This window comes from Podarcis raffonei, chromosome 7 (genome assembly GCF_027172205.1).
Source record: "Podarcis raffonei isolate rPodRaf1 chromosome 7, rPodRaf1.pri, whole genome shotgun sequence".
Classification (NCBI taxonomy): Eukaryota; Metazoa; Chordata; class Lepidosauria; order Squamata; family Lacertidae; genus Podarcis; species Podarcis raffonei.
The window spans coordinates 39,428,392-39,454,193 of record NC_070608.1 but is presented as its reverse complement, the minus strand read 5'-3'; the positions used below and the strand labels follow the sequence as shown (position 1 = coordinate 39,454,193).

The following is a 25,802-nucleotide window of genomic DNA, read 5'->3' as shown; positions in this document are numbered from 1 at the left end:
TTACCCTTATCCCTTTCTTGCTGCTGTATTATTGCTTTTAATTTGTCACTAAGATCATTTATTATGTTTTCCTTTTTCATTTTTTCTCTTGTTAGAACAGTGTTAAACGTCGTCTGAAAATACAGAATCAGCATTATTTTAAGTAATACAATGTACATATACATGACATGAAAAAAAAAAATAGGTACTGTAACTTTTCAATCTCTGAAGAGGCTACAACATACCAGCTTGGCCTCCTCCCTCAGCAGCCATCTATCAGAAGCCATTCCATCAGGTACCGGAGAGGGAGAGAGGTAAGAATGAAAGACTGGGAACTTTTGGCTCTGCTTCTTCATATTTTTCAATTCCAGCTTGCTTTCCCCACCTCCTTCCCCGTTCCTTTTCTTTTTGTGCTATACCTCATTAAAACTGTGAGCCTGCAGGGACTGTCTTATCATCATCAAAATTTGTAAGCTGCTTTGTGAGCCTTCTTTGACTAAGCAGGGTAAAAATGCTTTTTTGAAATAATAATAATAGTGATTTATTTATTTATTTTACTTTTTTAGAAGCATAAGCCCAGAATGCATCCAATTTTGATGTTCTCCAAGCTGCTCATTTGTCTCCTTGTGCCAGCATCTTTCAGATGTTGTGGCACAATTGCCAATCATGCAATGGAAGTAGTTGAGGACTCGAGTGAAAACTCCACTCAAATGAACAGGGATCGTATAAGAACAAGCAGTGGCTGTATGTGACATGTCAGAAAACCAGTACTAGCCTGAAATGCTAGGCAATAATCCATTTGCAAGCTAAAGACATAAGGAAACCATCAAAAGGTCCTGGAACTCTGAGGAATGAGAATTTCTAAGAAGGCTGTGAAAAACAAAGGAGCCCCCAGTTACTTTAAAGCATCCTCACAAGTGTATCTAATCTGAACTCTTGAAACAGCCTCGTCTACCTGCTGTTCTGCGGTGAGTGATGTTCGAATGTTTTGCATTTCCTCATTTTTTCTTTTCTCATGTTCTTCAAGCTGCTCCAAAAACTTCACTTTTTCTTCCTGAAGTTTTTCTTGAAGTTCTGCAACTAAGCTTGATGCAGATGATTCAACCGAACTAGGAAAAAGAAAACATTGAAAATTTAAATGACCAGCCCAGGATGGTATGAACAAACTACAAAGGGAAACCTTAAACATCAATATCACTTTATCTGGTGTTTCCCTAGTTAAGAAATTCAAAATTCTGACTAGTCTAGGGGAAACATTCCTGATAAATGTATGAAAAAGCTTTTTTTTTAAAAAACAAACAGAGCAGCAAGATTCTTAGCGCACGGTGTGTTCGCCTTCTTTTGCTTGACTTTGCAGGAGAAAGTTCAGATGTTGTGCAAATAATCGGTGTGTTCATGGAAAGATAGGAGAGTAAAAAAATAACACCGAAAAATGAAACTAAATCTTGGTTATAGGAGGAACAATAAATTTAGTTTCGATCTAAACTTGCGTTAATCTCTATATTACAGTATAATGGGATTGCAAAGATGGAATTCACTATCAAGCAATTTGCTTCTCTAAAGTCAGAGAAATTAATAGCTGTCTAAATATATCCTACTACAATAGCAGGCAGGGGAGCCTTTGTGAATCAGGTACACCACCAGCATTATTCAAATGCAAAATAATCCAGCTACAGACATGTTACATGATGGTCTTGACATGCCACATAGGGAGCACAATGTATATTCTTGTTTTAATAAAGAGATGGGAAAAACTCTGCAAGAAATGGATCTGCTTCCAATACTGTCTTTCTTGAATATTCTCCAAGATTCATTCTCATATGTTAAGACAGCTAAATTATTCTACTTGTAAAGTAACATATTAAGCAAGTCAATTCAGTTACACAGTAAAAATTCTCAGCTTACTGAGATGATAGTGCGGAAACACTTCAGTCCGGTATTACACAATTACCATGCAATTCAACAAACTCAACTCATGAAAATTACATTTAGAATTTTAAATGTGATGAAACAACTTGGCACTAAGCACATTATGCCTTGATGTGGCCATGCCTCACAAACTGGCTTGATCCCCAACAACTGAAAATGTACTATTTTTGCTTTTAAAACTTTGGTACCAAGGAATCCCTTCCACAATCCCCTAAGAATATAATAAAGCTCGATTTAAAAAAAAACAAGTCCTATAATCTACAAAATAAGGCTGCAGCTCTGTGTTTATTTCTAGATAAGAAACAAAATCCATGTGCCTCCCCTTTCTCCTAATTCCAGGACTTCTGCCAAGGTTACTTTCAAAGAATCTCAGCCTAGCATTATGTTCAAACGAGGAATCCTGGTTAAAAATAAACCCTGCCCTTCGTCCAGCATGCATAGTTCCTTTCCGTCCTCATAACAACTCTGTGAAAGTATGTCAGATGGACTCAAGATCTGCCAGTGATCTTGGAACCGGCCTCCTTTCAGTCCTAATCTGACCCTCTAACCAAACAATGGCTCACCACTGTTTGCTTCTAGTGCTTAGCACACCCAGTTGCAGACATGAGAGAAACTGGAAGCTGTATTGTCCCACCACATTCCCACCTGTCCCCCCTCCTCCAGGCATTCCTGCACCCAACTATATATACATATGCCCAGATAGGTTAGTCTTTACCTGAACAGTTGCCTGAGCCTGGCTTCTTCTCTTCTTGCTCTATTTGTCCCCAACAACAGCCTTGGACTATCTCTACAGAGCACAGTCCTTTAACCTTCTAAGCAAAGTATCCCAAGGGTTTCCTGATCTTGTTGATGCATATCCTTGTGGTTAGGGACAAATAATATTTTCCTCTGAACAAGAGGAGTGATGAGCAGACAGATACTCAAGGATTTTTGCCATGGGGGCACTGGCTCCACTCAACCATACCCCAAAAGCTTTGGATTGCCTTTATCCCTAGCAAGCATCCCAGATTACTCCTGCATCAAATCGTCTAAAGTTATGTACTCTTGGAATGGAGCAAAAGAACAGAGAGTCCCCCCCCCCCCGAGTAAAAGAGAGTGAGTATAGATATATACAGATTTATATAAAATAAAATCTCCCTTGTATCTATCCTATCCCCCTGGACTCTGAACTCGCTCTTTGCTGATTAAAAGGCATGGGGTTGCCGATGTGCAGGGAGAATAGGACATTTTCATATCTCCCTGCCCCCCAACCGCCACTTTGTGTCTATTCAGAGGATGACTGCGTAAAATTTCACCCTAGATGGAGAAATCTGGCTCAACTACTAACAAGATCACTGAAGAAAGTTCCTGTGGCAGTCCATGGCCCAGACTGCACTATGTGAAAAGTTCCACACAAAGGGAAAAATGCAGGCTGCCTAAAGAAAATCATTATGTCTGACTTGACCTGCATGTAACAGTTTTGAGTAGATAATGTCTTGGATTGCTAGTTTGTTGTTGGTGCTGCTGCTGTGGTTTTGAAAAACCTTTACTTCATTAACCCATAATACTTTAATTTACACGGTCAAAAAGACTTACACTGTCAACAGAAAAAACTTAAATCCATACTAAAACCAACATAAAGTACATATAAAGTATTAGCTAAAGAACCTTGAAAACAACTAAGTAGTTGATCATTAATAAAGCTATCTTAGACTTACTTTTCATCATTCATGTTGAACAAACTATTGACTCATGGAATAAAATACTTTGAGTGGAGATGGAGGAAGTCAAAGTCTAGCTAGCTGAGTAGGTCAGAGTTGTTGGGCTAATAATGTCAAGGTTGTGAGTGCAGGGTCCATACGAGTTGGGTGGGGTGGATGGAAGCCTGTGAGATTTTCTTTGGAGTAGAATACATTGTCCACCTGTGCTGAACTGGGTTACACTTTTCCTTATGGCACATTTTGTAGCTTTGGAGTGCTGTAAGATCTGCCACTTACTTAACAGCCTGTGACATCTGTGGTACAAAGTAGCTGAGGCTGCTGAACAGTTTTGTGGGTTGTCCAGAGACCACTGAATTGTAAGATTTTCTATGAAAATTAGGGTAATTTGCATTTTAAAAAACAAAGTATGCCCTAGGTATATGATCTAATTTTGCACTGGTGGATGTGTGGGGTTTTTTTGGTATTTCATAAACAAAGCTAAAAAAATGAAACTGCCAAGCTTGTCTAATATTTATTTTCAATTGACATCAATTCATTGTTAATAAACAACTTACAAAACAGGCATTTTTTGCCATGGAAAAATACCCACCCCACATCACTACTGTTGTGAGTGGTGGGACTCCTTGGTGGACAAAGACTGGGTAATTCAAGCTCTAATATCATCCAGTGTGTAAACTACAAAGTGTTGTACATGTGGCTGCCTCTGAAGACTACTTGGAGGACCTCAGCTATTCCAAAATAGATCACCAAGACCATTGAGCAGAATAGATTTCTTTGGTTTAAACTAGTTTCCCTAGCTCAATTAAAACAACAACAATGTTGACTTAACCTATACAGCCACACACGGCTTGCAGTCTGAGGAATAGCCTGATCGCATGTGAACATGTTCACTCATTAATATTTTCCTCCAAAGCCCTTCTCTCTATTCCCCCATTAATAAAAAATTGAAAAGCAGTCAGTGGTATTGCATTCGGTTGTGTGGGTCATCTGTTTAAAGAAAAAAACAGTTGAGTTTTCCACTAAGCTACTAGAAGCCCCTTGTATGAGCCAAAACAGCTTCTTGGATTTGTAGCCCATGTTTTTATTCATTGCAAGCAAATTCTTCTGTGCAGAGAAACTTGGTTGGAAAAAACACACATCTATGCATACACTTCTGTTTCTTCTTCTCCTTCTTCCACTGGCCCCCCCCCCCGCCCCACATAATAACCATGCTACTAGTGATCATTTGTTGGAAGATCAGCATGCCTGGAATTAGACCCTCCCCACTCCCTAGGTGATCAACATTAACAAGCCTGATTACTACTTACAGACATATATGTAATACCTCTTCTATATGCTATCTAATGAAGCAAACAGAAGAGCTCTTTCAGTTGCAAGTAAGCAATTGTACATAGTGCTTTCTTATTTCCTGAGGAATGCCCCTTCAGGCATGAGCACTGCATGTATTCAATGCATGAGCATAAATGTCTAATTTATATAAATTGACTATCAATAAATGGCATAACAGCCATAAAATAAATATAGGACATCATTAGACTGCACGATTTTTAACAACGTATCTTCGCTATTGAAAATTAGTAATTATAACAAGCATAAATACTTAGCTCTATATCACATCACATTTGAAGATGGCCCATGATATTTCATTTGAGGAAAAGAACATAGGTCGTGTGTACAAAGAACCTGTTTAGAACATAATTTTAGTTCAGGCTACTTCTGAACTGTAGAAGTGAATACATTTGCCAGATTTTCAGCATCTTAAGTTTTTCAAATATCTGGGTTTTGTTTTGGATGTGACATTGCGGTGTCTAGTGATCTTCGTAAAGTCACTTCAGGCCTCCCAGAAATAAAATATCAGCTGCTCCACTAATCACTTTACTTATAGAAAAGCTGAAACAGTTACCACTATTAATTTGCTACTATATGCTTCAAAAGGTAGGAAATGAAGCCTGAAGTATTTTTGGTAAACAGGTATCTAATTCTGGAAAAGTCTGTTACTGGGTTCCTTGAATGCAAATTATGCACACTATGAACGTTCTTAGAATCTTATGTTCCAATTTTAACACTGGTCAGTACTTAGAACTGTGCTTAGGTAAACAAACGTATTTTTGTGCTACTTTAAAGACTATTAATATTGCTGTTGTATTCGTTTTCATGAACTAGAGTCCGCCATCTGACTAACATGGTAACCCTTCAGGAACAGTTCACTGTATGGCTCTGTTAGAAGTAACGAGAAACCACAGCTTGTTGCTGAAAAATGGACTGTATTGAGGCATGGGCTTCTACACTCTCCTCTCCCTACAATTTTCCATTTTAAAATGACAGTGTTCCCTGTGACATCCAAACTCAAATAAAGGTAGTTTGCTTAAATGACAGCTTGAGAAGCCACAGTTTAACCTTCGCTTATTTTCATTAACCAAAGTTTAAAACAAATTACAGTTCTTAAGAGTTCCGAAGATACTGTTTAAATTTAAACCAGAAGTTTTTGATCTGCTTTTATGGGTAACAAGAGGGGTGGAGAGGGAGAACCAGGCCTATGTGGAGTGTTCAAATTCCATCCATCAATCAAAAGTTCAATTTCACTCTTGGATAGGGCAGCTTCAAAATCTTTTTTAAAAAACCTAATTCCTAAAAGATATCTGGGGAATAAATGAGTCCTGTGAATAGGAACAAAAACCAAGTGCCACGGTTTTTAAGCAGCCCTATAGTTATATTTTAAGACCACTTTTGTGTAGCATTTTGTCCCTGATAAACTGCCAGACTGATTTTTAAAAACTCCCCCATGCTGCTTTCTCATTAAAATCAAATTTTAAAAAGCCAGAATCTCAATTGATAAAACTCACGGACTCTTAAAGCTATTTGTGCGCAGCCAGAAACATTGTTATGAATATCACTTTATGCTGTCAATGACTGATCTTAAAAAACAGAAATATTCTTCCATCATTTAAAAATGTTTTAAATCTTTCACTTAAGGCATTCAGTCTGCTCAGCTTGGACAGATGTATCACTTCCATCTGGCATTCAGTGCAAACTACCCTTCATGATCAATAAACATTATGAGCTGGATCCAAAGGTTCCCTTTCACTATGGAGAGAATTCCTTTACTAGAAAAATGAGGGATTCTGCCCTATCAACCAAAAAGAATTTTGAATTTAGATGTGACAGTTTTAAAATAATGCACATTGTGCTTGATTAATGCTGCAAGATTGTGTGAAGGTGCTTCTCTTATCCAACAACTTTTCACCCTAGGGGAAAGGTAATTTTTAAATTCTTTCTTACACACAGCTTGTGTTTAACATAGGTTCATCAATTTCATGGGGTGATTGATTGATTTAGGTCCACCTATCCACTGGAAGACAAAAAAGAAAAAATCTACACCCAACAGGAAGATGTGAAAAGCCGTATTAAGGAGGTTTGAATGAAGTCCTCAACTCAGGAGCTTGAACTATCTAAAAAGAGGCAGAAAAGCTCAGCATTTTTGCAATCACAATTTATACTTAATACAGTATACTTGAATACAGAAGTTCAATAGAAAAAGAACTATGTGCTTCTGAGCATAAGTCATGTAATGATGGAATTAAGGATTGGGTTGAGTGAGGGGAAAGGATAAACATATCTAAGGAGACAAGATGCGTCTGAGCAAGAGCAGGAACCATTAATCCAAGAATGGAGAAAACCTTCTATAGTTTGAGACTGCACTTACTCAACTGACTACAAATTATATTAAGCACTGTTGGTTTATTTTATTTCAAACATTAGAGGGCAACTTAATTCATACAGTACCTCTGATTAACTTGCATCTCTAGTTGCTGGATTTTCCCCAAAAGTTCTTTTTCAACAGCTTCCCTTTGCAATTCAAATTCTTTAAGGGCATTTCGGACTGCATCTTCTTTTTCACAGTTGAGCTTTTGAACAAGCAGTTTCCTGTCCTGTTCATGGTTAGTTAATAGTAGCTCTTTTTCTTCTGCAAACTTACTGATAGTGGCTTCATATTTCTTTTGCTGTTCACACAATACCAAATTTTCTTCTTTTTGCTTTTCTAGGGCACTGACTTCCAATTCTAGCTTACCTTGCAACTCTGTTATTTGTTCTTCCAATCTTTTTTCTGCTTCAAGAGCTTGTTGGTGCAAAGAAGTTACTTTACTTAATTCAGTTCTAAGCAAATTTGTTTCTTCTTCATGCCTATCAATTAATTCTGCAATGCACTGATCTTTCTCAATTGTCATTAAAGTTCTTAGCTCTGCTAGACCCACCTGATATTCATCATTATTAATTTGTATTACATGGTTCAAATTATCAATCTGTTTTCTTAACGTTTCAGTTTCCTTGTCAATAAGACTTTTTAGATTATCTTGCTGTTGAGTTTTGTTTTCTTCTAAAAGTATTTTCATTTCATCTGTTTCTGCCTCTTTCAGTGCAAGTTCAACCTCTAATTTGCATCTTAAGTCAGACAGTTCAGAAACCTTGACCTTTAATTCCTCAATCTGTTGTTCTTTCTCATGGACATTTGCAGCATGAGTTTCTTGCATTTGTTCAAGTCGGAGTTTATTCTCCTTTTTCAACTCCTCCAAGCAATCATTGTGTTTAGCCATTAGTTCATCAAATTCTTGTGTATGTCTTTCCTGTAGATTGGATTCCAGTTCCTTTAAGTGATCTTGCTCCAAAGTCTGAAGTTCTGCTTTCAGAAGCTGCATTTTTTCATCGTTTTCAGTATGAAGTTTTTTCAAACTCTCCAACACCCTTTCACGTGACTCTCTTAGTTCTTTAATTTCACAACTCTGATTCTTCATTTGACTTTCCAATTCAAGCAATTTTTGCTCCTTTTCATTTTGTAAAAACACAACTGCTTCCTTTTCATTCTTTACTATTGCAAATTCATTATCTTTATCATGCAAAACATCTTCAAGACCTTTTAAGTCACCTTTTAATTTTGTGATCTTTTTTTTGTTCTCTTCACCATCTTCAACTAAAGTATTCATTTTGCTTTCATATTCAGTTTTTACCAATTGCAGCTCTTTCTGGTGTTTATCTTTTAGCGTTTTTTCAAGAGAAAATTTTACTTTTTCTATAATATTCTTTATTTCTATTGAAGTACATTTTAAAGAACTGGAAAGGTCACATTGTTCTTTTTCTACAAATGTTCTAAAATGACAAAGGTCTTCTTTTATGTTTATTAAATTTAACCGAGATTCCTCGGCAACATCTCTACATTTTTCCATATAAACATTTATAGCAGAATTTTCTAAAGCTTCCGCTTTTGCACATATATTTGTATCTTGCATCCGCCTGCTGTCAATTGCATTGATAACTGAGGAATAGAGAGACTCCACCATCATTTCTGGACTTTGAGGATCACTTATCACATTGGGTGACGTTAGGTTTTCTTCTATTATGAACTCATTAACCGCTGACATAAAATCAGATTCTGGACTTTCTGCCAGTGAGTCCAAGTCTAATGACCCTTGCTTAAGGGCTTGTTCAATGCTTGGATGGGCAATCGTTTCAAAATCAAATGTATGAGCATCAATACTGTCTGGAGACAATTCTTCTAAAGGACCTGGGGGGCACACAGGAGGGCACAAAGGACCATGAAGACTGAGTGGTGGAGGAGTTCTAGGAGAGGTAGCAATTGTTGTACTTTCCATCCTTGGTGTAGTGACAGACTGTGGTGAGGCTTGACTGTTGGAAGCCTAGAAGTATAAAACACAGGTCAGAGTTAAAATACTATCGTTCCATAAACATAAACAATTCCTAATATGGGCCTCGAGCGGGCTCCATACATGTGGCAGGATTTCACATTAGAGAAGCAGGAATTCATAAAACCTTATGACACCTTACTGGCAGCTATAGGTAGCAGAAAGTAAAACCATGGTTAATCCAGGGCAAACCAGCAAATCAGTACCCCAATCTCATTTGATGCACCTTCTGAAGCTGCCTCATTCTTGCATCCCATCAGAGTTCCTTTCATTCTGTTTCATCCTTATTGTTCCTAGCTTAATTTCTCCCCCCCCCCCTTTTATATCGTTTCAGAATATTTGAAATGGACAGTATTTTATCTGATAAAGAATAAAGGAATTTCTAAACAACTTTTTTCCTGCTTGCATGCTTTGGAGAAAATAACCCCCCCCTCCAAGCTGTCCAAAAATAAATTGGTATGCTTATGCTCTATTTCTGTGTGGGTGGGTGTGCATAGTAACATAGTATGCCGAAGTAAAATGGGAATTATTTTTACTTCCTTTCTAAAAAGGACCTGGAATCTATATGCTTGTTGTACTAAAAACAAATGTTTTTATATGTATTGAGAACTAACATCAAAACCAGTGGGGTTTACTTCTGAGTAGACTTGTAGAAGACTAGGAATTCTAATCTGAGGTAGCCATAATGCTACTTGTGGCAGGGCGGCCTTTATTCTGAATCAGTTAATTTAGAACATTTTTGTCTCTGGCTCTATCGACCACCAGCATGCAACCCACAACAAAGGTTGCCCGCTCCTGTGCTAGAACATTATGTAGCAAACTGGTTATAATTAGTGTATGATAGAGGTCCTGAAATACTTGTCAGATGGTAAATTACATTACTCTGAATTACTGGGATTTGCCCGTTTACATGCATTTATGGAAGTACAATTTTGTTTAATAAGTGAATCACATAACACAAAGATATGAATGAAATCTAGCCATGATCACTCTCTGTAATTTCTACCTTAGTTTCTTTCAAGCTGTATCTCCTTAAATTAATTGTTTATTTAGGCTTTATGCTGTGTTGACAAAACAAGGTGCAAAGACTGAGTTCAGAAAAAGCACACTATAACTAGGAAGTGGATTCTGCTTCATTATCACATTTTCTTTCTATTCAATTAGTATTTTAAAGAAAAATATTTCAAATATTAGCCATGCAAGCCTAATTTAGGCTTGTAGCAAAATGCTTCCTAATTAATATCAATAGTAAATTCCCAAGCAAAAATCTCCTGAGAATCAGAAATATGAACAGAAGCAGCCCCTATAACAATGCACTGAAAAAGAACACCAAGATAAATATTTTACAAATTTTCTCCTTGATATAAGTCTCTCCATATGTTACCTTTCTAAAAAGGGTGGTGTAATAAACAATCAAAGGACGGACCCCTGATGAGGTGACAAGCTCACGGATTTGCAACAGATGCTTTCAGAAATACATAACTGACACTTAACTATGTTTAAACCTAAAACGTTTTGTGATTAAGTATGTTACTTCAAATAAATGTTGTGAATAAGAGGTCCTAGGTATTTCAGAAACCCAACATTTAAGCACCACAAAATATCTTTGGAGGTTAGGGAAAGCAACTTTTAGCTGACTGTTCCAGTATGTCCAATAAGTTGTGTTAACTTTACAAAAAATAGGAAAGCATTTAAAAAGGTCTGTTTGGCAAAATGCCAAGATTCAAAGGATCGAACCCTCCTAGTTTCTCAATCAAAAATTTTAGGGCAGTTGATTGCGATATTATATAAAATATGGGCAATAAGCTGCCAACTGCAGGCAGTTTGCCTTCTTGTAGAGAGAAGAGACACTCCACAAGAAACATCTACTGAAAGTTGGGTACTCTCAGGAAAGGCCGGGGAACTGAGAAGCAATTTTTTTTTGTTTGTTCTTGTTCACAAAATACATTTCTCATAAATATTGCTCACCGATTCACTTCACAACTTAGTTAATTTCTAAGTAATTGTGTTTAGGATTGGCATTCAACAATCTACCCAAATATAAAGTCACACATATAATACAATGGTACCTTTTGTTCATTCAGCAGATCTGTAATGGTCTGTGACATTTCATCCAAACTTTGTGCTGCTTTGACCAGATTATGTAGAGCAAGTACATGCTGGTGGAGAGGTTCGAAATCACAAAGTATAGGAACCCTTAAAAATACAGAATAATTAACACAGATTACATTAAACAGATATTAACAGATTACAAATGTAAACTGCATTTCAGAATATTTATATATAAAAATATACCACTTAGCATATTCAAAATCTTTAAGTAGTTTAGCGGTCGTGGGTTTGAGTCCCACGTTGGGCAAACATTGCAAGGGGTTTGGACTAGATGACCCTCGTGATCCCTTCCAATTCTACAGTTCTATGATTCTATGATTTACATAAAACAACACAATATTCAACAAAATTTCCAAACTCTAAGTTAAAAATGACAAAACACAACTGTATTATCACAGATGAAACCAAACCATGCACAAAACAAAAATAAACATAAAAATCAAGAGCCAAGAGTCCCAAAAGCCTGGGCAGACATTTTAAAGATGTTTAAAAGTTCACAACTGTCTCTGTCTTTACCAGTTATTCAAAGGAGGGCAATCCTGTGCTATCATGAAAAGTCCTGCTGCCACAAAAGTGTTCAGTTTGAACCCTAATTGCTAAAGATCAGAGATTCTAATACACAGCCTCTAAAACTAGGTCACCAAACCATACAAATACCTGGCCAAAGGAAATAAATGAATACTATAAAGCAAGGCTAGCTATGGCAGATATATTTTTTTTCCTCTGAGCAACCTTACTACAATTTTACTAGTTTATTGTTATGGGAACCACTGCCAATCTACTACAAAATGCCCAGAGATCTAGCCGTAGATCCCCATCTATTTTCTGCTTGCCCACATGCTTAGGAACTCATTTTACCTGAGTAATGGTTGGACTTCTGAAGGACAAAAGGACTGCAAAAATTGCAGATCGGATAATGAGATATCAGGAAGTTCACCATCAAACCTGCGAGGTTTTCGGGTCTGTATGTAAAACAAATCAATGAGAACACGATAAATAGCAAAATAGATTGGACAACTGAGATATTTTTTTAAGCCCGTAAATAAAGACCATTGAGATATATTTTAATTTCCATTTATCGGTTGAAAGACTGTGCAGGGAGCTTGAATGTCTCCTGATCACTAAAACAGCTGCAGCTGAAAGTAGGAACATCTGAGGCTTGTAAACAAATCTACAAAAGTAGCTTGCCCACAAATAAATTTGTTAAACAAATGACCAGATATTTCTAAGAAAATAGTATTCAAGGTTTGAGAAGCTTCCCAACCTGGTTGCTTCTTCTGTGCCTCAGACAGGGTAGAGACTATTTATAAGCCTGAAATATTTGTCTACACTTTTAAATGAAAATATACACATAAATGGTTACACTGGATGAAAGATCACTAATCTATGCTACCAGAGCAATTATTCTAGGGCAAGTATAATATTAAATCAAGAGGCAGAGTAATCATTCTATGCCACCAAGAATCTAAATACCCCCTTCTTCACAAGCTAGTTAATACAAAAAGTAGCTACACACTTCCTTCTAAATTCAAATTATACTAATTGCTCAAAGTGTTTGGGAAAAGCCAAAAGTCTACATTAAAAATAAAAAGCATGGTATACTCACACAAAAGGATGGGGGCCAGGCATCAAGTCCCCTGAACAAACGATTTCTTAGAAAAGATTTCCCTGTTCAGAGAAATAAATATTACTTGATTTATTCACATATGTGTATGTATGTGTATATGTATGTTTCTATGTGTGTGTGTGTGTACACACAACAAAACAAACAACAACAAAAATGGGGAGGATTTTTTTTGGGGGGGATGAGCCCAATGCATTTCCTAACAGTTCTTTCTCAGGACTCTATTAAGAGGAACAATATAGAACTATATTGCAAGTTATTTGTGCAAATTTAACAGGGGCAATTTCATTTTATTTTTTCCATGTATACCTATAGATCTCCTTTTTTCAACTTTTACATAAAAGGTTATTTCATTGTATAATTCAGGTGAGGGGTGGGAGAGAAGGTCCAAGGGCAGCTGTGAAGAATCTTTGGCCCTCCAGATGTTGCTAAACTACAATTTCCATCTGCCCCAGCAAGCATGACCAAAAGTGATGCAAGCTGTAGTTCAGCCACAGATGGAGGCCCACAGGTTCCTCACACCTGGCCTAGGGCAATAAAGCAAAGGGAAGAAAGGAAAGAGAAGAGAAGGGATGTGGTAGTTTTCAAAAGCCCCCCCCCCCCAATGATCTAGTTTTTATCTGCACACAACTAGCTCAACATAAGGTAACAGTCACAAAATGCTGCAATTTAAAATAGCCTTTACATGGTAGCCACAATGTATGGCCACTCAGAGATAAAAGTGGTGTATATATCAATATTACAGGTTTAAGAATGAGAGTGAGAGAGAGAGAGAAAATACTTACTAAATAACTTTCCAAAAGATTCCCTTTTGGCCTTTTCTGCATCATAAAGATGTTTCCCATCTTTTATTAAAGCAGCAGCCCACTATAAGAAAAAATACATATTTATATTAAACATACATACACACACAGTCATGTTCCCTCCTCAAGTCTTCAATCTGAGATCTAGGTTTTGTACTCAAGTTGCTTACCTCCCTGTAGTGTTTTACAAACATCTTTCTCCTTACAACTTCAACAACAGCCAAGCAGTACATCTGAGGGACATTACTAAGCTTCTCTACAATCTTCACTCTTTCTAGCAGCTCTGTTACAAGACGAAGCAATGCTTGAAGTTTCTCTCCATCCTGGTCAGCATGAAGCATTACAAAGCAGCACCACCTATGGAATACAAAGTTTCACTGTAGCATACTGAATTGTTAACAGCAATAAAATTTCTCCACTGGATGCTTCTACCAGAACTTCTGTTTCCAGAATTGTATCAGTTTGCTCATTTGTAAACAAAAGAGAAGTTCTCTGTTCATTTTCTGCCAAAAACCGGAATATAATACAGAATGCCAAAAACCATTTCTACAAATCTACCTATATTTGCTTATACGGCATATTGGTCAAGCTTCAATGGCATGGTAAAAATACAAAAACAAAACACTAGATTCTCATACAGTTGATTTATGCATCGTGTACCAAGTTCAAGATCCCAGAACTGTCCCAATAAGTCACATTAACAAAATTAGATCTAAATTCAGGTTTGACTGTCGGATATGAACTAAATATCTTTCTTGCACAAGACTAAAAGCAAGCCCCCATCCCACCCAAAAAGAGATGAGCGAACTTTACAGATATCTCCAATCTTAGCACCTAGTACTTAGATTGGTGATAACAGATCTTTATGCTTGACATAGCAGGCCATTTAGTTACTGACCATTACGAAGTGGAGGTTTCCCATCCCTGCATAAAAACATTATTTTAGAAGCGTTGCATGCATGAGAGGCTCGTGACAATAAAAAGGAAACAAAACAAAACATGGTTGAGGAGCATATAGCACTGCAGCAGCATCACTTACTTCAGCCGGACTTGTAGATTATTTGCAAGTTCTTGTTTGGCAGTAGTACATTTCTGTTTAATATCTAAAAGTTTCCGGTGGTTAGTTAACATAATCATCAATTGATTTGCATGACTCAAGCACAAATCAGGTAATACAGAAGGATCTTTCAAGTTCTCTGCTCTCTTCTGATTAGCCAAAAATCCCTATAAGAAAACAGGTTTAAAACTCATTGTTGTGGCAAGATATGAAAACAAAAGCAGGACAAAAACACTGCCTTTTTAGAAGACATCTGAAGGCAGCCCTGTTTAGGGAAGCTTTTAATGTTTAATAGACTATTATATTTTAATATTTTGTTGGAAGCCGCCCAAAGTGGCTGGGGAAACCCAGCTAGATGGGCGGGGTATAAATAAATTATGATGATGATGACGATGAAGCCTGGTCTTCACAGCATATAATCACTCAATTATAATACATCTTAATGCTCCCTGATAGCCCAGATCCATGCATATCCCAAAACCAAGCTAAACAGTGTTAGTTATTTGAGCTGTCACATTTAAAACAAGACATTGTGCAGTTTTATAAAGAAACACAATTCAATAGACAAGGTAGGACTCGAACCAATGGCTTCAAGTTACAAGAAAGGAGATTCTGACTAAACTTTCTGCTGGTAAAAGCAGTTTGACAGTGGAACAGATTCCCTCGGAAGGTGGTGGACTCTCTTTCCTTGGAAGTTTTTAAGCAGAGGTTGGATGGCCATCAGTCATGGATGCTTTAGTTGAGATTCCTGCATTGCAGGGGGTTGACCTAGATGACCCTTGGGATCCCTTCCAACTCTACAATTCTCTATTTCTCTGAGCTTGATGTTTCATTTGTAACCCAAGCTGTGACACTGAAATGATGGTGGGTGGTATAAAAATGGAAATTAATACATATTTATTATCTTGTCAAATGTTCTGTGCCAGCTTCATATACACAAACCAAGGACAAGAACACTATTCAGATTATTTAGTACTCCATGCAAAATGGGCACATCTTCTGCAAACCATAACTTAATTACTGGCCCAGAGTAAAAAACCTCATTTGTTAAAACCTACTTATATAACTGCATGACATTAAAATAGAACATCTGTCAGCAAGACTAACAAACCATACTGTTCTGTCACACAAACTGCTAATTTTAAAACATATTTTTCCTACTGTTTCAAGGACCTTGCTCCATTTTAGTGAATTATTACTAAAAGAGTTTCAATTATGTTTTTACTTCTGCTACAGGGCAATCTTATGGCTACTCAGAAATAAGCCCCATTGAGTTCAATGGTAGTCCCAGGTAAGCATGTACAGGATTGTAGACACAGCTATATAATGAAATTGCAAACTACAAAAATTCTGCATCTTATTTACATGAAGTAGCTTTTTAAAAAATAATAATAATCCATGGTTAGCTTCTAAGGTAGCCAACAATAAAAATTTTAAACCACAAAACAATAAAGGCAACAAGAATAAGACTGTTCATTAAAAACTAAGGAAAATATGATTGTCTTCTTTTAGTGTCAAAAGGTAGTGAAGCGGGCAGTAATGAAATGTTTAAGGAAAACATTGCACCATCAATTGGGAGTCGCCACTGAAAAAATACATTGGACAGCTAGTAAACATGTGGAACTACATATGAAATCATTTTATATTTATGAGGTGAAGCTGAATATTTGTCTTCAAGAATTATGTCCCACATAGTGATTTCAATTAACACAAATAGTGGCTGTTGAAAGCTACACACAGAGTGTGTCAGCTGTGGACACAGCTGTCAATGGCAGGATTGCTAGCACATAACCAGCTGATTGTTTGAATCCTTCAGAACTTCAGATGTCTCTACATAAATATGGGAAAAGGCATTGTATTCTACATATAAAAATGGCTGGATTTTGAATAAAATATAGCTTTTTATATTCATAATACAAAGATTTTAAAGAAAAGCAATCAACACTGTATTCTTTCTAGCAACAGGCTTCAACCTTTTTATTTTTCCAGGGATTTTAAATTGCTGTACTTTTAACTGGCTGAATAGTTTATTCCTCTCAATTTTCCTATATTTTTGTTTCACGACTTTTAAGTTTATTTCAATATTGCATTTAATTTTTATGTATGCCACCTGAAAGGCATTTTCGGATAAAAGATGTGGTGTATGTGTTATTGAAATAAACACAACCAAATGAAAGTAACAAAATGGAAGTAAGTAGCACAAAGATCTCTACAGCTTTACATTTGATTTAGGAGTTGAGCGGAAGTAGCCTTATTATGCATTGCCACCTACTGACCATATTGATGAAAATCTAATGGATGAATTTATTTATAAAATCAAGAATTTATTTTTATTTTCACTCTATGTCATGCACAAATCACAAAGCTATGTAGAAAATTAAAATAATATTGCCAGCATTTATTAATGGATCCCAGTTCCACAAACAGGATCCAATCCAGTTCACAGCCAATCGTTCTCTCTGCTTTGAGGCAGCAGCTTCAACACACCCTCCTCTCACAATAAACCTATGTGGCTCAGGGTCACTGTGACAGAGAAATGTTTATCGAAGAGAAAATCAGGTAGCTTAAAGCGAGCAATTAATTACAGTTGCTGCAGGAGCAACAGAGGTGGGGGTTATGGGAGTGAGAAACTCGAATCCCAATTGTGCTATAATATTGTAACCTGCCCTGGGAACTTAGGGTGAAGGACACAAAATAAGCAAAATAAATAATGGCAACAGTGCTGGAGCCTGCTTCACTTCCAAGAAAGAGAAATGCAGAGAACTGGCGCCACAGCATGCTTTACAACAGGGGCACATGGTACCATCAACAGATCTTTATCCACAAATCTCAGTGACTAGGATACAGGAGAAAGAGGTGACTTCTCATATACCCTTGTCCAGAACTGTATAGGCTTTTTACACCAGTAATAAGAACTTGAATGTAGCTCAGTAGCAAATCAGCAGCCAGAGCAATACTTTCAACAGAAGCTTTATACGTTGCCTCGAAAAGCTACCATGCAACCGTCTTTTTGTACTAGCAGCAACTCTAGATGAAATTTAAGGACAGCCCCATTTAAAGTGGACTATAGATCTAATAGTACCATTGTGTGTACCACTGTCACCAAACTACCCTTGTCCAGAAATGGCTGCAGCTGGCGTTATTAGCTGAAACTGGTAAAAGGCATTTCCAGATGCTTGTGCTTCCACTGGCAATGCTGGATCACGGATCAACCCCCCACGTTATGCACCTGTTCATTCAGAGGAAGCGCAACCCCATCCAGAAGAGGCAACGGACCAGTTTTCAGATCCAGTATCTACTCACACACAGGGCCTCTATCTTTGCTAGTGTTTCATTTCAGTTTGCTGTCCCTCAATCCATGAACTGTTTCAGGACTTCCACAGCACCTCTTGATTCAGATGTTACAGAGAAATAGAGCTGTGCTTCAATACTTCCTAATGGCATTTGATCCCACTGGCCCCTTATACTGAATAGCACCATGGAACTCCCAGGGGACTGAAAGGCATCACCCAATGCTACCTTCTACAAACAGCACTCCCTACTCCTAAACCCACAGTGGTGATCCAGTGGTATCAAAGGCCACCAAGAGATCTAACAAAATCAAGAGTGTAACCCATCCCCACCCGGTTTCTCTCTCATGTGACTGGAGCTGGTTTGGTCTCCAAGCAGGCCTGAATGAAGACTGGAACTGGCGTACAAAATCTGTCTCATTCATGAGTGCCTGGAGTTGCTCTGCCTCCACCCGAGCTGTCGAGACCCGTTTTGCTGCTTGAGGTGAAACAAGAAGTACCACCTTTACCTGCCTAGCTTCTCTCACCGTCGCTTCTCTGCCAGCCCTGACACTGACACATATTTTGGGGGAGATCTCACTGAATCATGTGAGATCTTGCACACTCACAAGATCTCATGTTATTTTAGCCAATACAGTGGTACCTCCGGCTGCAGACAGGATCCGTTCCAGAGCTCTGGTCGGATCCCAAGGTTTCCACAATTGGAGGGACCGCTTCTGCGCATGCACCCGGAAAAATACTTCCGGGTTTGCCATGTTCACATCCTGAAGGATATGCAACCCGAGATGTGTGTATCCAGAGGTACCACTGCATCAGCACAGATGTGGCAGGGCAGCTATGGGGCTCTGCCTTGGGGGCTTCTGCCACCTGAGGCAGCCACCTCAGTTTGACCAAAGGCACAGCCAGCTTTGCTCCACCTTCTTCATCACCTTTCAAAAGACAGCTGTGTCTTGCATCAGAAGGCTAGCTTCCAAATGCATATTCTGATAAAATACAGCACATTTCCTAGCCTGGGTTGCACTAATCTAGGGCTTAATACTAAATTATAAAATTGTGATACTTTAAAAATAGTGACATTATTGGGGGGGAAATACTTGGGAAACAGTATCATCCACCTGCCACTCACATAAAAACTGAAAGAGTCATTACCTGAGCAAGTTCTTTTTGTTCATTTACCAGTCTGCTACAGCTAGCTATCATCTGGTCCAATGCATAAAGCCTGTCCTCAAGTCCCTTAATGGCTTTCATGTTCTGATTATCTAATTTGGCAATTGTTTGTCGACAGTCTGCCAAAAAGGGCTGAATAATCCTTGGATCGAGCTGAAAAACAAAAAGGCAGTTGGCATGAATAACCACTTTTAGTGAAAAATTACTATCAATGGATCATGGAAAGATAATTTCACATATGTAACTTTAGAAACCAAAAGCTTGAAAGATTTTAAACTGCAGATGAAAATGTTGTCTCTAATTAGTTCCTTAAACCTTCTGATTAACAACACAATCCAAATGCATGTTTACTTGGAAGCAAGTCTCACTATGCTCAGTGGAGCTTACTCCCAAAAAAGTGTGCACGGGATTGCAGCTTGTTTCATTTGAACAAAAAAAAGTCTCCAAAATATGCTTCTTTTGGTCTTTTTTCTTAAATTAGGCCTCTAAACTTTCAAGCCCATGTACCAGGTATCCATCAGGTATGTGATTTGTTCAGATGAATCTGAACTGAATTGGGCAGATTATGAGAGATTTGGGACTTGTCCAAGTTGAAGTGGGATCCCTCTGAAACAATTCCATTTCAATCTGGTTTCAGGAAGACGACTACTCTGGTCACCTTGGTGGATGATCTTTGCTGGGAACTAAATAGAGAGAGTACCATCCCTGTTGGTTCTAGCAGACCTCTTAGAAGTTTCAGATACCATCACCCACAAAGTGCTTATGGACTGCTAGATGGAGTAGGACCATTTTGCAGTGGCTCCAGTCCTTCCTAGATGGAAGGTTTCAGAAGGTAGTCCTGGGGACACTTGCTTAATGCCTAAGGTATCCCACAAGTTTCTATTCTGACCCCATGCTACTTTTTAAAAAAAGAAATGCTAACAATGGGAGAGCCTATTTTCCCATAAAAGAGTCTTAAAATATATTTCAGAGTTAACATCATGGGCATATTGTGACAACTTAGTCAATTCTGAAGTGGACCCAAGGCTCATTTCCATTTTTTAACAATGACAATAGCAGCAAGTGGCCACACCTAGCCTCTCAGAAGATGATTGGCTGCTGATACAAGGAAAAGGATATTTGTTAATTACAATTCCCATAGGGAGTGACCATGTTAGAGTGAAAACAATATCGTTCATGAACAGTGGGAACCTCGCTCAAACCACAACCACAAACCACAGCAAGATCATCATGCAATGTAGGAGTAAGAAAGAGGATTGTACAACTATTATTAAAATCTGATTCATAACTCCTGGTAAGAACATCTCACTGTATTCCTATGAAGAATGCTTAAACTTGTAGCAAGCTGGAAAGCCAGAACGCAAAAATATTAGAAGAGAACCCAATGGCATTATTTGAAGTGTTAACTTACTCTGCTCATGGAATCAAAACATTTTCTGACCAAGGATTCAACATCATTAGGTCTATCTTGAACATTTATCCAGTCTAAAAGTGAGACATTGAAAGAAGGCAGATCAGTCTCCTTAAGTTCCACTGAAGCATCACTGTCCTGAACAGAAGGATTTTGACTGGCTTGGCTGTTTTCATCCACTTTTTCGGAGGGTGTGCCATCTGGGATTGCGTGCTCTACCGATTTGCAAAATGATGCTAACAGCGATTGTTTGTTCATTTTAAGCATGTCAGGAGAAAATGCCACTTCAGCTGACTTCTCATTCTCAGTGTCTTCACTTTCTGTCCCACCACGTTCAGCAGAAGAATCTAGTCGTTCTAAACATTCCCGGTAACTGTGTCTGGTTAAGCTTTCCAAGAGTGGGATCTTGGCCATTATCGAAACAGCAGCCCCTAAGCTTGAGAAAAGAACACACACAAAATCTATTAAATACAAAGAAACTGAGGTACAGTGGCAAACATAATTCAAAAATATGCTCTCAAAGGTGTACTCAATACAATTTAATACTCAAGTCTTCAACTTTTTCCAATTAAGAAATGCTTCCTTATAAAATTAAATATTCAAACCTATTCTGAATTGGACTATGACTTGAGCCTTATTCGGATGTTTATTAATTGTATCCATGGAGGGGTTGCAGTGACCCTGCTCTCTCCACTCAACCATCCAACATTATGAAGGAAAGTCTGACGGGGAACTGTAACTGCCTCCAGCTGAATGTGGGTACAGTTTCCCATGTGACTGAGAACCCTCTGTAACTGGGGTCAGCTGAATGTGCTTACAAGCCCCTTTCAGAAAGGGCAGCAGGGAAGGGGCAGGGCTGGCACATACAACCCTGTGGGGTACTCCATGGATTCAATTCCTGAATTCTTGAATAGGATTATTTTTTACTAGAGCTAAAACTTTTACGCATGCATGTGCAACACTATTTAGCAAACGGTTTCAGATGAGCCAGTGTAGTGTGATGGTTCGAGTGTTGGACTACTCCTTAACTGTGAAGCTCACTGGGTGTCCATGAGCCAGTAACAGTCTTGCATTGGAGTGTTGAAGAAAAAAAGGTTAGGAAAACTTACATTTTTTTTTACAGTGCAATCCCAGTACATATCTACTCAAAAGTAAGAATTCAGTGAGATTTAAGTTTGGGGTTATAGCCTTAACTCCAAAATTAAACTTCTATAAATAATACCATTAGCACTATTTATTATTTCAATTAGTGCAAAGACACTGGAACTGGATTAAATTTAATTTACTGTAAATGTAAAAAAAACGCCATAAAACCTTAGTTTTCAGTAAAGCGACTATGCAGAGGTAGCTTCTTATTGAGGAGTCTAATGGCAAACCTACTGTGTAAGTTTCAGCTTAATATCATCTATGGACTGCAGGTAACTTGAATATGCATTTTCAAACTTGAAAAGCAGCTTTTGGTAAGAATATGTGCAATCTTCCAAATTTGCCATTATGGCAGCCCAGCCTTGGTGCTGAAGATGTTCGTCATGGACTAGGCCTTCACAGAAGGAACAAAGTTTCTTGGCAATCTCATACATTTCCTGTACAAAAACAACATAAACATTAAAGTTTTAGCACTCCAGACATACATATCAACTTGTTGCAAAACATGATGCAAAAAACTCTGACATTTTCAAGTTAAGATATATGAAACGCTAAAAGCATTTATTAGATATTCCTTAGGAGGAAAATGATTCACTGGTGCAAAGACAAGATGTGCAGTAGAAGGCCCTGCAAAAGGAATCTGAGTGAGAGTAGTTGTCCTGGAACACTCAGAACAACACAGGCTCAAATGCCTCACCCCCTGCAGATCACTCGTCTGCCTTTTTTAACTAACAAGGTGATATGCTGTGCAGTTTCCAAAGCCAGCCAACACATAGGCACTGCATGTTTTGTTAATATGCAAGAAAGCATCTAGCAAGAGCAAGAGAAAAATCTCCTCCAGCTTATGCTCCAGCTTTTTTATTCCCAAATCCTGGCTAGGTGCCAATAAGCACTTCCTACATACTTCCAGGCTGTGTAAAACTCCCAAGATCCTCTCTGATTGGCCCTCATCAGTACATCAACAATACCCAGTACTATTTTTCCATACCATGTGAATCAGGTGTGGCGGTGCTGAAGTGAGCTGGATAAGGGTCAATAAACTAAGTTTGACTCCTGCTATGATGTTAGTTCTGGGTAAGCACCTGTCCCTTGGAATGCACTTCCAGCCAACATCAGATAGGCACCTATTACATTGGAATTTAGGCATCTGTCAAAATCTATTCACTTCTGTCCAAGGGGTGATCCACCGATGTTGATGTATTCATCAGTTGATGTATTAGTCAGATATACTGACCTGTAATATATTTTGTATTTGTTTTACGAATGAAATTTTATTCACTTAATTTTGTTGATCGCGATATTTTTCCCCCCTAATGTTGGTGGCATAAAATTTTTGGAAATAAAACCAACTAACTTCATTAAATATGATAAATTATCCTCTTTTCAAAGAGCTCAGGGTCACTGAATGAAGGTGACCAGCAGCAGGCTCAGGACAAACTAGCAAGAAGAAGTACATTTTCCTATAGTAAATGAAGTTTATGAAATTCATTGTCACAGAATATCATGAATGCTAGGGTTAAATAAATGCAGGCAGGACAAATTGCTTTGTTCAGAGGTAGCATACCTTTGATTACTAGCTGTTAGGGAGAAACATGATATGGCTATGACGGAGCATAGGAAGCTCCACCAGACTATTTGTCCATCTAACCCAGTAGTTACTTTGACTGGGAGAGGCTGCCCAGGATTTCAGAAAGTGTTTTCCCAACCTCCTGCTAGCTGATCTTTTAACAGAAGGTGCCACACATTCAACCTGGAATCTTCTGCAGAAACTGAGCTATCAAATCACCATTGTCCATCACATGCTACTTGTTAAGCTTCTTTGAAACATCTGGCTGACCACTTTTTGATGCACTTTTGGAATTTACTGGATCCCACAGTATCAAAGGATTTATCCAACCAATCAAGGCAAAATGAAATCTGTTCTTAACAAACCATCTAAAATACCTAATTGTAATCATATTTATTCTGTAAGATTTATATGCCAACTTTTTAAAAAAGCCTCAAAGCATTTTACAGAAAGTTATGAAAACCCATGTAGTTTTCATGCAACACACATATCTATTTGCACTTCCATAAACAGCATAAAGTGTATTTGCATCAGAAATACCACTTTTATTGCAAACATGTTGGTGGTCTTCCGTTCAAAGAAAATGTAATTTTGAAAAATACTCAAGAGAAAATGGTACTAACTAAAGGTAGGTGCAAATGCAATGTTTTCTGGGCATTTACCAAGAATCTAAAAAGTTCTAAAACAGTCTATGGGATCACACATTTCTGTTTCATGCCACAATCCCTTCCTTATTCCACACCTGTTCACCCTGTCATACTATACCATTATCATTACTTTATCATTACTTCTAACCTCCTACAAACAGAGGACATTTCAAAACTTGTTTACAGACTCCTGGATTAATCCAGTATGTCAAAATCCAAAAGATACTATTCCATCCCCACAAAATGAAACAGAAGAGTACCAAAAGTAAAACTTTGTACCATGAAAGCAGCAACATGTCCAGCTAGCTTCAATTTGAGAGAGTTTACTGAGTGCTCAATGCTTTAACACAGCCCAATTGTTAAAGGGTCTGAAATTGCTTACCACAGCAAGCTGTGTCCGTGAAGCTACCGTGTGAAAAACTGCAGGCATCATAAGAGATTCTTCCACTTTTAATTCCATCTCATTTTCTGCTGAAAATGTTGTTTTTGGAATAGCTGGAGGACGTTCACACAAGATCATTTCTTTGTTGAAGAGAAAAATTGGGTTTGTATCCTGTGTTAAGATAATAAGTATTACTGTCTTCTCCTTCCAGACTTTTTTTTAAAAAATGAAATAATGAAAAGAGAAGTGAATATTTACCGTTCCAGCACTATAACTACAGACTTTCCTGTCAGCTGCCATACACTCTCCTCCATTGACAACCAATACTTGATGTTGAATAGCGATCTTGTATTTAGTTTGGATAGCTTGTTTAAGGTCTGCCACACTGATTAAAATGACAAAATAAAGTTTCAGTATCTTCCACAGATCCTTAAGAATTATACATTTACAGAGTACTCTAAATGTTAAAGACTTAATATAGATAATGCCAAAGTTCAGTTATTAAACTGTTACTTCCTACACTAGGACAATGATAGAGGCTAGGAGTAACTGCTCTTTGTCAATCCATCACTAATGACATTTTATATGAGAAACCATCCCAACTGTTTAAGGACAGAACAGGCAACGTAAGTTGGCCCTGCTGCAGTGACCATGCCATATATCCAGCACAAGCTCTCTTAGAGTGACTGGCAAAGGAGGAAGGATCTCAAACAAGGACGAAGGGGGTGAGCTCCGGCAAGGTTCATGTAATGGCACAAAAACCACATTAATAAGAGAGTATTTATTAAATTCTCTAAATGTCTCAGAAAACCTGGAATACTACAGGTTCATTCTAAAAGCAGTTTTGCTTTAACTCTCACTCCCAAACAAAACATATACTGTGAATCAAGAGATGACTTTGCTAAGAACAGTCCAGCAACAGACGCCTCACAGAAGACCAGACGGATTTACTTACTTCTGTACGGCAAGTTCTGTGTCAAAGGTAAGGGTGGTTCCAGTGTTGACCAGAAATACATATAACTTCATGGTGACTTCTTTAGGATCCGGAAGTTTATAGCTTCAACTCTGTGATTATTATTTAAAAGCTGAAAAGAAACCCAAGTATCAGCTTAATAATAACACATAAAAATTATTTTCAATTTAAAGGTTTTCAGTGTCAACACTTGAGGCACATTCATAGCAGGAAATCCTAACATATAGCTATGAACTGATGCTGCAGCAGTTCAAGGACGTAAGAGAATCATTCTATGACAGCATATGTACGTGTGGTAGCCTTTAGCAGGGGTTGATTT

The 25,802-nt window shown here is 37.9% G+C and overlaps 1 protein-coding gene across 2 annotated transcripts in view; it reads right to left on the bottom strand.

The window, feature by feature from the left end:
- The window catches only part of RB1CC1 (RB1 inducible coiled-coil 1), a 39,936-nt gene that overhangs the window by 12,235 nt on the left and 1,899 nt on the right, over window positions 1-25,802 (bottom strand). For both annotated transcript variants that reach the window (XM_053396166.1, XM_053396168.1), the window contains exons 2-16: window positions 25,466-25,595; window positions 24,769-24,895; window positions 24,511-24,681; window positions 22,149-22,351; window positions 20,769-21,204; window positions 19,340-19,510; window positions 14,883-15,067; window positions 14,014-14,200; window positions 13,826-13,907; window positions 13,023-13,084; window positions 12,275-12,378; window positions 11,374-11,500; window positions 7,392-9,298; window positions 935-1,088; window positions 5-113 (exon numbers count right to left, since the gene is read on the bottom strand). In XM_053396166.1, coding sequence (XP_053252141.1) covers window positions 5-113; window positions 935-1,088; window positions 7,392-9,298; window positions 11,374-11,500; window positions 12,275-12,378; window positions 13,023-13,084; window positions 13,826-13,907; window positions 14,014-14,200; window positions 14,883-15,067; window positions 19,340-19,510; window positions 20,769-21,204; window positions 22,149-22,351; window positions 24,511-24,681; window positions 24,769-24,895; window positions 25,466-25,536 — 4,096 coding nt within the window. In that variant the 5' untranslated portion in view covers window positions 25,537-25,595. The remainder of the gene's footprint in view (window positions 1-4; window positions 114-934; window positions 1,089-7,391; window positions 9,299-11,373; window positions 11,501-12,274; window positions 12,379-13,022; window positions 13,085-13,825; window positions 13,908-14,013; window positions 14,201-14,882; window positions 15,068-19,339; window positions 19,511-20,768; window positions 21,205-22,148; window positions 22,352-24,510; window positions 24,682-24,768; window positions 24,896-25,465; window positions 25,596-25,802) is intronic.